The 13099-nt window shown below is 36.4% G+C and overlaps 1 protein-coding gene across 1 annotated transcript; it reads right to left on the bottom strand.

The window, feature by feature from the left end:
* Positions 1-1568: 1568 nt before the first annotated feature.
* On the bottom strand, positions 1569-11669 carry LOC309392273 (TPA-induced transmembrane protein). Its single transcript, XM_081953334.1, has 6 exons — positions 11361-11669; positions 9477-9600; positions 6262-6419; positions 5659-5729; positions 3785-3984; positions 1569-3272 (listed from the first exon to the last, which is right to left on the bottom strand). Exons 1-6 carry the CDS (start codon positions 11481-11483, stop codon positions 3265-3267), a joined length of 684 nt encoding a protein of 227 aa, XP_081809460.1. The 5' UTR covers positions 11484-11669; the 3' UTR covers positions 1569-3264.
* Between the last annotated feature and the right edge of the window lie 1430 nt (positions 11670-13099).

The following is a 13099-nucleotide window of genomic DNA, read 5'->3' as shown; positions in this document are numbered from 1 at the left end:
GCAAAGAGTTAGGTTACAGAATCCTGAAAATAATATTTTGATCCTCATCTATCAAGGATCACATTAAGATGGAGCCTCAAAATTATTGGGGGGGAGTCGGAGGAACGGTAATTGCCAACGTCCATAAAAATGTCTGTAGGTTTCAGAAATCTATCACGGCAGGTTGTGTCCAAAATGTCTGTCTGTCTGTCTATGCAGAGTTTATTTGGCCTTTTTATACAGTTTCAACAAGCAGAACAGAGCACAGACAGCAACAGTATTGTTTTTGCTTTACTCCCTCTTTTTTCCTTTGTGAATCCAGAAGGCCATCCCAGCCAAGGTTGAATCTCACATAACTCCCTGATATGGCCTGTCTCTGCTCGGTGAGATCATAGGTTAAAAGGTAAAAAACACTGAAATCATGGCAGTTTGCTGCGCATGTCTTTACGTAACCTTTCCTCTCATTCTTACAAATGTCCTGTCTTCCTATTCTGGAAAGTTTTGAAACATTCATTTTCACTATTGGCAGCATTGGTTACCACAAAGAAGAGGGTCAAACCCAAAGCACCTGAGGGTAGAACAAGAAGCAATGGGTGGAAACTAATCAAGGAGAGAAGCAACTTAGAACTGAGGAGAAATTTCCTGACAGTGAGAACAATTAATCAGTGGAACAGCTTGCCTCCAGAAGTTGTGAATGCCCCAACACTGGAAGTCTTTAAGAAGATGTTGGATAGCTATTTGTCTGAAACGGTATAGGGTTTCCTGCCTAGGCAGGGGGTTGGACTAGAAGACCTCCAAGGTCCCTTCCAACTCTACTATTGTATTGTATTAAACTATTCTCCAAGGCATCTGAGTGTAGAACAAGAAGCAATGGGTGGAAACTAATCAAGGAGAGAAGCAACTTATAACTGAGGAGAAACTTCCTGACATTATCAGTGGAACAGCTTGCCTCCAGAAGTTGTGAATGTCCCAACACTGGAAGTCTTTAAGAAGATGTTGGATAGCCATTTGTCTGAAAGGGTATAGGGTTTCCTGCATAGGCAGAGGGTTGGACTAGAAGACCTCCAAGGTCCTTTCCAACTCTGTTATCGTATTTTGTATTTTTTTGTATGATTCTTAGGCTCTGGGAAATCACAAGCAACCTCCACCAACCCTTGGATCATGATGGGGTGGAGGACTGTCCATTGAAGCAGGATAACTTCTCTTACTTTAGCAGGGAGCCTCTGCCATTTCACAGATGAATAGTAACACCAGTGCTTGATATTCTGAGTAGGGAAGGATTGGCCAATAAAATCGGCCAGAGTTTGGAGGTACTTTTCAGGTTCTCAATTATAATTCCCGCATATAATAGGTGTGCCCTTGAATTGAAAATGCGGCTCTTGAAAATGCAGATTGTTTCAGCCAAAAGGATTACTTACTAAGCTTACAGGAGGTGGTGAAGGGAGGAGTTAGCATTTGTTTCACCTGCTGCAATAGAAGGAAAGCCCCCATTCTGAAGAATTTGCACTGAAAGGAAATTCCCACCTATGGAAATCCACCCAGAGTAAAATGTATGCTTTGAAAGAAAAATTGTCCATAGCTTTACTGAAAAAAGGTTCAAAGTTTACTTTATTTACGTGAGGAAATATAAGAGAGAACAAAAATAAAAGCAAACACAGATATACAAAGCCAGTTACAAAACCAGATACAAACATAAGACCCGAATAGAAAGAAAACCCAGTTTCTCAGCAGCAATTAATGTTGTCATCCAAAGATTTCCAGACTGATATAACAGAGTAATGAAGACAGGCTTTATATCACTTTCCAGCAATAGCTGGGAAAAGTCACACAATGTTGGCAATAGCAAGAGAAACATGAATATAAAATACATGAGTGTTGAAGGAAAAAAAATCAAGCAATATTCATGCAATTGGGGAAACCATAAGGCCATTTTTCCCCCTTTGGCGCAGAGAATTTAAACTATTGACATCTTCAGATGCAAGGATGGTGAGATTGCTGTGGGCACCTAATCTTACTTTTGAGGACGTAAATCTTGCAATGCCAACAACAACTTTTGCAGAGTCAATCTGATGAGTATGTGGAATGTGGAATCTTCCTTTAGAGATAATGTTTGTAGTTTATGGATATGCCTATGGTAGATTGAACCATAAACCCAGATGAGAAATTTTGGCAATGTTCAGTAATTCACAGCCAAGGTAGGAGGGTAATTTGTCCTTTTCTAGGAATACTGAATTTGGTTACAGTGTTATTTGTTTAGGAGACAACCACTAGCCCTTATAATTTTTTCTATGTAACTTTCAGTTTCAAATAGTTCAGAATGCAGGAGCAAAACTCAATTTTAACTAATGACTTTTTAAATAAGAATTTTCAAAAGATCCTATTTTTATATGAAAAGTTAAAATAGCATTTGATTTTTTAAAAGTTGCTACAGAAAAAAAATCAAAGTATACTTATTTCAGTGAATAAATTTTTCAGATACAGTTGCTACCAAAATGTCATCTAAGATTCAAAAACAAAACTGGCATTTTTTTTCAATTCTTACAGAAGGCTTTATTTGTTTCAGACTTTAAATATTTGCAGATACTGCATACAATCCTATTTATATTGCTGAATTAGGGAGTTTTCACTTTTAAAAAATTGCAAACCAAGCTCTTAATCGTTAACATTAATAGGAAGAAGATAAAAAAGGTCTTTCCAAAGAAGAAATGACTTGTTCCTAATAATCTGTCTGGTACAAACGATTCAGAACTATATAACTTAAAGATAGTGATAGCTATATTTGCTAGGGAATTACCATTTTCTTCATTCAAAAAGAAATTCGAATTACTGTAAAATGTATACAAATGAAAGTAAAACTAACAGATTTGTCCATCCCTACTGTATTTTATTCATTAGAATTAGTGTGGCTAGTAATTAATTTTGTTATTAATTATTAAATCCAACACTCTCAAAGTGACATAACAAAAATATTGTAACAAAAATAATAAGCAATAATAAAAGCAACATTTCTATACAATTGTAGGTGTTTTTGGTTTTTTTCTTTAAATACACTTTTTTGTAGAACCCTGACTTGATTTCAGAAAAATGAAGAAAAGGTGCTTCTTATTATTTCACCAAAAAGGAGTCTTTAAACTGAATAGGATTTTACTTATCTGAGATCTGGAACATTTGTCCTCTTATCAAATTTTTCTGCTGTTGCAATATAAAAAATTCATAAGAAGATCAGAGGAGTCCTTCAAGTCACTCTTGGAATCTGCATTCAGTTCTTCCTCCCGTATTAATGGTTTATATTACTTAAAAAAAGGATAAGCATTCCAAAAGTATGAAAAAGGAAACACTTCTAAAATTATTTATTATTAATACTTTTATGTCATGTAATTACTTCCAATCCAGATATATTTATATATGTATACCAATTGTTACATAAATGTTAGGTATAGATCCTTAACACTAACATAAAACTATCTCAGGTTTATAAAATATTATTTAGTAATTTAAATAAGCAATTATAGCCATTAAAGAGAACAAATTAGAATATTGTTTGATATATTTGGAATTCATTTTGAAGTATGCCCATGTATTTTTAAGGATTGCAAATATGAGCATTTGAAAGCTTAGTTATAAATATGAATGCCAGGATGGGAACTCTATTGTCCCATTATTTAGAATCAGTTACCAATCTCGGAGGAGCAAATGTATAGTTCCTAGGATGTTGGGCGAGAGGTCATGAATTAGCAGAGTAAATGTCCTTTAATTTCTCTCAAAAAAGAACATGAACTTATTATCCACTTTCTTAACCACTTACATGTTATTGTAACAGAAGATGGGTCAAGTATTATATCTGTACATTCAGGTATATCCAAGTCAGGGATGTTTTGCTTGTCATATATATTTTGTCTTAAAATATTCGTTACGAACTCTTTACTCATTCGATACTTCATGAAATCAGCACTCTCAGGTGGCACCAAGAATTGCAAGTTGTATGATGCCGTATTGTTTTCTATACTGAAGGAATAATAGGAAGTGAGAATGAAATGCCAAATGGTTAGAAAACAATGGAAGAGAATACTTGTAGTTCAGGTTTGAAGTATGGGGTTCTTAGTCTCCTCCGAGCTTGGTTGTTTTCTTGCAAATGTTTCATTACCAAGCTAGGCAATTTCAGCATAATGATGTTACCTCATTTGGTAATGAAACGTCTCGTGTTGCTTAGTTTGGTAATGAAACACCTGCAAAAAAGCAAGCAATCTCAGACATCACCAAGGACCCCAGAGTTATAAAACAATTCCACCATAATGTTTCTAAAGTTTTCACTTGCCATGTTTTAAGTGTTTTTAAAAATATGTTGCTATATGTCCCACTAGGTAGCATAGAGTAAGAATCAATGTCACAGGGAAGCTAAGACTATTTTAATTGACAGTGGCTATAATAACAGAATATCACAAGTCTGACTGTGTCATGCTCCCTCCCCTTCTTTACATGTGTAAATTAGGGAGATGTCTGAGCCACTTACTTTTGCTTACTGCTTGGTTTTGGCTTAAAATATGTTCTTCTTTCACCACTTAACTAATGGATTTGGTTTATGTCTGTCAAAGTCATTTTCCTTATGCTCCACATCTGGTGCTACTGTTACCAACATACAGTATGTCTATGGAAAATGGACGCATTTCATTTATACAAGATGTGCAATTTGATCTCAGAAACTTCAAACAACCTGATTCTTACAGTAGCTTCCAATAACAATTATTTTTAACACCAAAACTCTACATTTTTGTTTACTGGAGCATGGTCAAAATGAGGTCTAGTAGGGTAGGCCTGCAACAGTGGTGGGTTCCGGATCCCGGTGGAACATAGCACAGGCACCGTGTGCTCCATGCGTGGAAGCGCCGAAGAGCTCAAATACAGGTAAGGAGCTTGGGCGGGTGGGTGGGTCTCTGGAGCTTGTACCTTAACGGTACCCGGTGCTCCAGGCAGGCACCGCTACGCCCATACCGGGGCGTACAGTCTGCAACCCACCACTGGCCTGCAAGTTTGAAGTCTCTCAGATCCAGACCCTCTGACATATTATTTCAGTATGAAAGAGCCTATAGTTCTGCATGAACCAAAAGCATTTTCTCACAATCATGGCTTCAAATAATATCTAATAGGTGCCATATCTGAAACAAATATATGTTGTATTCCTTCTCACTATATAGGTAGGATAGAAATGCTTAAAAAACATTGCCTAATTTATTTCTTGAAGGAGCAACTTAGCAGGACGTTGGATTCTTTAAATTTTTCATATTGGAGAAACTTCTTACTTATTCAGATTGTTCAGTTAAAAGGTAAAAACAGATCAAACAAGTTCAATAACCACAAAAACTGCTGGAGTTCTTTACAATTTACAGTATTCATGTAGAATACTATGATTGACTTTAATCATGAACAGGATACAATTGGGGATAGACTGCATCATTTTAATATACTGTATTATGTGTTCTGAAATTATGGTATGGCTGAAATAAAATGCTCATTAGCATAAATAATAAGTGCATTTCTACATACCATAAACTGCATAGACAGTCCTCATTCTTTCATTCCATATTTTCTTTACTTTCCCCAGCCCACACATGATTACCAAGAGGAAATTCCTATCCCTAAAATTGCATAATTAAACATGTGGGATTTTGTCACCCTTCCTACCTGAAGGAAATAACTTCAGATGAGATAAAATATCTTCCCAATGCAGGTGAGTAACTGTATACATCCTTAAGCTTGAGAGAGAAAAAACATTGATCATCATCAGTTAGACAATATGGAAAGAATCCTCTCATTTGGTTTGCAATTAACTTCTGGCTATCTATACTTTTAATTAATTTGAAAATCTAATTTTTACTTTTTTATTTACTAGACTAAAACCTGTTTTTTCTTTTCTAAGGCAAAAATTCACTTGGCTATTGCATGTGATTCTCTGGCAGAATGCTACAAAAGGATGCTAGATATTCTTATTAAGAGCTTCAGCTTCTTAATAAGTAAAATGCTATTCCCCTTATATACCGTAAGTGTCTTATACTCAAAGGGCAAACATTTCTAACCCAAAAATATTGCATTTCCAGCCTACAGATAAGTCTTAGCTGTCTAACAATAGAAAAGAATCTGTTTTAATAGTGAAAGAAAATACTGAAGGGAAAAAAAACTACTCTGTATACAGTATCTCTGATGATAAGTCTAGGGAGAGTCCATTCCATCAATGTTTTTACTTCACAACCGTCCTAAGGCAGTTCTACAAAACTAAAATGAACTTACCCTCTTATTAAGATTTTTAGCAAACACATCATATAGAGACTCTGAGAGAAGCTTATTAGGGTTTGGACATTTAATGTTTACTATTCCAGAGAAATTATGTTGTTTACCACTTGCAATTAATTCAGGATCCCAATATTCATCTTCATCTATGTGAACCACTAAAATAAAAAAAAGGGAATAAAATTGTTATTATTCAGGCACGTAGCCTAAATATGACTATAGAAACTCAAGAGTCTTATTTCATCTAGACCGGAAGTCAACCCTTTTTTTGTAATTAGAATTTGGAGAACAAGTAAAATTGCCATGTGGAGTAGACCTTGCCCATCGTCTAAATAATTAGTAATTGGATGAGAAGCTACTACAGATAATAACTGCTATTGTCTCTTTTCATAGGACCTGGACTTCTAAAACTCTTCCCAATGCATTTATCAACACTGTCCATGATAGTGGGTTTGGTATTAAAGAGGTTAAACCAAAGTTGGGTTAGACTTTTTAAAAGTCTTCAATGTAACTTAACTTATCTGACTTCAGAATGAATTGAAGGGTATTCCTTGTGTGCTTAGCTGTTTCCCATCACCTTTCCCACTTCCCGTCTTGGAATGATTCTATTTATATTTCTGCTCCTTTTTGCTTGCTACCCCTTCTCATTTGCATATATTTCATAATTTGGGTTCTTGATTTGCATTGGGTTCCCCACCCCTCAAGATTCCACACATTCTTGGATCTATTTGATGATTTGAAAACCTTATTCTTATTCTGTAAAGGCGATTGGTGGAAATGGTTGTGAACAGATACCATTGATGATTATAGGACTTCTATATTGTAAATATATTCTGTAAAGTTAGTTTATACATAAGTAGCTTTACGTTTTTATGACTCGACAATATTATTCTATTATAATTTAAAATATATTATTGTATTATGGCTGAGGGGAGGCAACGTGGTGGCTCAGTGGTTGAGACATTGGGCTTGTCGGCTGGAAAGGCGGAAGCCCAGATTCAAGACCTGAGTGCCAGGTGACAGAGTAAATTCCTGTTCCTGTTCCAGTCCACCTAGCAGTTCAAAAGCATGCAAGTAGATAAATAAGTACCACTTCAGTGGGAAGGTGACAGCACTGGTCACATGACCACAGAAATGTCATATACAGACTCTGGCCACGACCACGGAAATGATGCTGGCCACATGACCACGGAAATGTCTCAGAAAGCACTTGCTCAATGGCCTTGAAATGGAGATGAGACTGCTCCCTATCGTTGGCAATGATTAGCAGAGTAAAATGGTGGGGAGGGTTCCTTTGCCTTTACTTTATTATAGCTGGATTGTGTTCTGTTGAGGTGTGGGTTTTAAATGAAAAATAGATTTTTAATGAGTAAGAAACTTCTTCTCTTTTCTGATTCTATCAATAATGATTTTATCTTATGGGCTATATTACAAAATGATGGGAGAGCTGAGAATAGAACTTGATCTCCCAGCAAATAATGAGTAACTTAATAAATTCTTAAAGTAATTGGCAACCATGGCTCAGTTTATCTATTTAAAATAAAAATAGATAGGGTGGTATTAGACTGTTTTTTTTTTCATATATACGTACACATACACATGAACACACATGCAATATATATTCATTTTAAAATTTGTTTTGCCTTTTAAACCTCTTTCAAAATAATCATATTTACTTCAATCTTTGCACTAGTGTTACTTTATGTATGGGTGTGGGTTCTTTTCTCTTTGTTATTGTTTTTATTGTTGTTTTACTTAATTAAGGAAAGTTTGTGTTTTGTGCTTGGATAATTATATGTCACTATTAGAAAAAGAAAATACCTTACAAAGTGTATTCCTTTTTTAATCCCAATGTCCTATGAACATCAGTAAAATCTAATTTTTTGCCAGATTTTAATTGGGAATTTCTAGGGTCATTATTTTAACTTTAACTTTTTGGGGTATTTTTAGGGGTTATTTTAAATACTGTTTTTTAATTGCTTTACTTTAAGATACAGTTTTTATAGCCTCCTCATTTAAATATTTAAGTATCTGTGTATTTATGTACTTATTCTTATGTATTCCTTGTGTTTTAATTTGACTGTACACCGCCCCGAGTCCCTTTCGGGAGAGGGAGCGGTCTAGAAATTTAAAATAAAGTAAAGTAAAGTAAAGTAAAAGAGCAGGACACCACAACCAAATTAGGAAAACCATCCCCAAACATATTGATAGGTATGAGCTATCCGCTTATTCAGCTGATTTAAATGATATATCGAAGGGCCTAGAATCATGATGGTGAACCTTTGGCACAAGCATGGCATGCACACGCCATCACCAGCTACTCTTCTGGTTTCTGATGTGCGCATGCCAGCCGTGTGCATATATACACTCGCTACCTGGTCTTCGGGTTTCTGGCACTCCGGCACACGCAAAGATCAGCTGGCTGGTGCGCATGCTGGAAACCAAAGACCAGATGGCCACAAGCACGCGCACACACACACGTGCATTCTGGTTTGGGCACTTGGTGCCGAAAAGGTTCACCATCGCTGGCCTAGAAGAACCTATAGGTTGGTTCTACCGAAGAACGTCTTTCTCAGCAGATAAGTCCCTTTATATAAACAGCAAGACACTTACACCACTTAACTGTTTCCATATTCCAAGAACCATTAATTTTAGAAAGCTTCAATATTCTCCCTACAGCAATTTTGGACAGCCAATACAAAAAAGTTCCCCATGAATTGAGACTATGCACCTGCAGACAAGGGGCTGATGAAATTACAGTATAGCAGCTCATCTCCTGCTACACTATACCTTCTAGAACAGTGGTTCTCAACCTTCCAAATGCCGCGACCCTTTAATACAGTTCCTCATGTTGTGGTGACCCCCAACCATAAAATTATTTTATGTTTTCCATATTTTTTTGAAAATATGTGTTTTCCGATGGTCTTAGGTGACCCCTGTGAAAGGGCCGTTCGACCCCCAAAGGGTCCTGACCCACAGGTTGAGAACCACTGTTCTAGAAGGACTTATAGTATAAGTACTTCTGTGGTCAAGCACCTAGGAAATTCTGATCTTTTTTATGTAGATCTGCTGTTATCATATCGCTATGATTCAATCTCTTTAAGGGTAGATAATTTTCTTATATTGCCTGTAAAATTAGGCAAATATTTACTACCCATTAACAAATCCACCACCAATTATATATTTGTTTATTTATTATTAAAGTGTTTACAAACCTGAATACAAAATTAAACTTAAAGCAATCACAAAGATCAACACTAGAAAAACAGATGTTATAACCATCCAGAGTTTGCATTTCCAAAAAATAATTGAAGAAAGTGATTTTATGCTGCTTGTCTCCTAAAGACACAAGGAATTAGAAAACAAAAAAGCATGTTATCTTCTTAAGTATAAAATATTCAAACAGACATACTCAATAATCTTGATGGAACAAAGAAAGGTGTTTTTACTACACCATTGTTCCACATGTTTAAACACATCTTTGGTGACTGATATGACCTCCAATGTTTTAACCCAAGGTTTTAGTCAGCACTTCCTAGTTCCTTAATAAAGGAACCTGGGATATTTTGATATGCAAAGTAAGCACAGTACTACTCAAGTACATTTCCCCCAATAAGGAACATTATGATTTAGGGACTAAGAAAATATATCATATTAAGTCATATAATTACTCCACTCAGCCCAGTATGATCAAGGATGACTAGAAACAGTTTTTTAAAGTTTCAACAAACAGAAATGATAATGCATCAAACAGGATTTGGAAAAAATTAAAAATAAGACATAACAGTTTTATGGAAAACCAGAAGAAAAAGGGAAAAGAGAGAAAATATAATTAAAAATAAAAAAGAGGCATCCCAACTTCAGCTCTAATAAGCAACAGGAATCAAGCTAGACTACTAACTCTCTGAGCAACGCTGGCATTGACTTAATCTAATCCAACTTTGAATGCTAATCTACTCTAGGAAATTTTCTTTTTACTCCTTGGAAATAAGTAAAAATCAGCAGCAATCAGTTTGGGCAGTAAGAGGTGTAATACAAATCAAAAAGTCTTGCAACTTTTGAAAATGGTGTCCAAGGGACTCATACAATTTCATCTTTTTCAATGAGATAGCTATAAAGGCCCTAAGAATGAGAATGTGTTTTATTTCATTAATTTATTTGATCCCCCCCCCCCATACCTTTATTACTTTATAAATAACTCAAGATGGTGTAGATATCTAATACTCCTTCTGCCTTCTATTTTCCCAACAACAACTCTGTGAGATGGGTTGGGCTGAGAGACACCCAGCTGGCTTTCAAGCCTAAGGTAGGACTAGAACTCACACCCTGCTACTTTGTAGGCTGGCACCTGCTTTAGAACCAGGATCACATATTCTTTAAGCTTATGGCTTGAAGCAGCTAAAGAGCCTGAAGTAAAAGTCCTGATTCTTGTCTTGCAGTTTTCTGGTAACTTTGGACCAGTTGCCCATTCTCAGCCTGCCTACCTCATAAGGTTAGTCTTCTAAGAAAAAACAAGGGGAAACTGCCTGTGAAGCCTCCTCAAACCTTCAGAAAAAAGGGGGGGATAGACATTGAAAATATTCATCTCAACTTACTAAGCCTATAAGTTAAAACAACTACTATTATGACAGATGTGGGAAAGAACTAGAATAATTGCTTGTCTTCCGGCTTACTGGAAGGTGGAGAGAATCGCTCCAACAGGACCACACAGTCCAACACAGTTAAAATGCCAGAGCTCAGAAAAGTGCCTCTTGTTAACAAAAATGTGCATTATTTTACTAGCGAAATAAATACACACATCCTCTAAAAGTGAAAGAGACGCAGTCACGGTGAGAATGTAAACAGCTGCATCGATACCGCACATAGACACGGAGTTGAATCATTCACGTCTTGTTTTCCCCCCATTAGATTTCATAACTCCTCCCCCCCTTCCCCAATTTGCATTAGAATTACTGCAAAGTTCCCAGGTTTAATAACTCCCGACTAAATTCCTTCTTGCGCTAAACGGGACGCTGATCAAGTAATTCTTGTTTTCATACCCTGGGAACAAAGCAAAACATTTCCCGAAATAGAAAGAAGTGAAGCATGCAGTGGCTTACCGCGACGGCGCGAGGGGCTTCTTCCGGCAAAAGCTCGCTTTCTTCCCCTCTTTCGACATCTTTTTGCCTTAACTCAATGCCCGGCTGATTTTGCGCGGGAACGAGACCGTTCACTTCGCCCATGGCTGACTTAGTTTTTCAAGAGCAAAGGCAACGGGAACGAGGAAATAACTTGCGTTCCTATACTCATCCAGACTCGATTGCGCTGATAGCGAAAGTGGAAAAAGAAAACAAAAGCAGTGTTGGGCTCCAGTGTTGCCATGAATAAGGACGATTTTTATAATAAAACGAGGCAATGTCTGATAAGTGTTTTCCAAGATGCCTGTAAAAATATATATATCAATAAGGGAAGAAGGACGCTCTCCTTCTTTCTATCGAGTCCAAAAAGCAACCTTTGGTTCCAAAGTTGCACAAGACTGACTTTTCCGGTTCGACCGCCTTCTGTACAGCAGGTACTTTAATCGAAACAAGTCTTTTTTAGTGGAGGGATAAACGAAAAGGTTATGCCTTTGCTAGGCTAAAACAAAAGCACTGAAAAGGAATAATTTTAGTATTAGAAATACAAACTTAAAAGCAAGGATCAATGGACTGCAGCCTAAAAGTAGACAAATTCAGGCGCGAAAGGGTTTCCCCCCCCCCCCCCCAAAGTCAACTGGACTTCCCTGATTTTTTCCTTGAAAACGTTTGGCTTCTCATCAAAAAAGTTTCTTTAGATCTGACTGAGTGGTAGGGAATGGAAGAATTAGCACTCTGAGTGCTAATGATCAGATGATTTCCAGTCCTCTGGTCATTAGCACTCTGAGAGTCCTTAGTTGATCCTATATAAATCCTTCTGTTCCCCACCATTCATCAATTTAATGTGTTTTTTCCCCTAACGAGGATATGAAATTCTACACCAACTTTTATTAACTTATTCCGTACATTTATGTGACATAGTTTTTTAAACTCGATGGTACTTGCTTGCAAAGCCATGCATGAGTTTGGCTAAAGTCAAACAATTACTTGGAAGAAAGTTCTCTTAAATTCATTGGATTTACAATCAATCAGTCAGACCAAAATTATGGGTTTCGTGTGAAGATCTAGTTGTTACAAGCATCAATGGCAAAATTGGAAAAATAAAATGGAATACCATCTATTAAATGTATTGGTGTAATTTTACAAGATTCCAGAGTTCCACGGGAACAAATTAGAGCCATTTCTGTCGAAGCTAATAATGCTAGGCAATTTTTAAAAATCTAAATTGAGGAGATGAGTAGCTACTGCCACGAAGACTTTTAAAGCTAAAACTCTATCCCAAATAAGGTACTGTGTATAGACTTGGACCTATTTTGATTCAAACTCCTTGGATATTGTTCATTCTAAGTTTTATAAGCATTCTTCCTCATTTCAAGTTGTATTTTGAATGCTTTAGTCTGCATGGAAACAGGTATGATTCACTGGAAATGAGATTCTGTATTTGCTAATCTTCCTTTTACCTTCAGTTTTTGTTTTCCCCTGATTCATTGGCTCTCTCAATTCTCTTTGATGGCTTTGCATTAAGTTGTAAAAAAATATCTCAGCAAACCTGTGTTATTGCAGTCTTTCTATCAACTTTCTGTTGCCTCTAGGCTCATCGGTTTATAGAAAGAAAAATATGAAATTTGTCAAATCTGTGGTCCACTTTCCAGTCTGAGTACCAGTTTGGAAACTATTATACACTCAAGGTAATTAGTTATTCAACCTTACTCCTTCAGTACAGC

Source organism: Natrix helvetica (assembly GCF_964273705.1).
Source record: "Natrix helvetica genome assembly, chromosome: 4".
Classification (NCBI taxonomy): domain Eukaryota; kingdom Metazoa; phylum Chordata; class Lepidosauria; order Squamata; family Natricidae; genus Natrix; species Natrix helvetica.
Note: the sequence above shows the minus strand (reverse complement) of the source record. Positions and strands in the feature narration are given on the sequence as shown.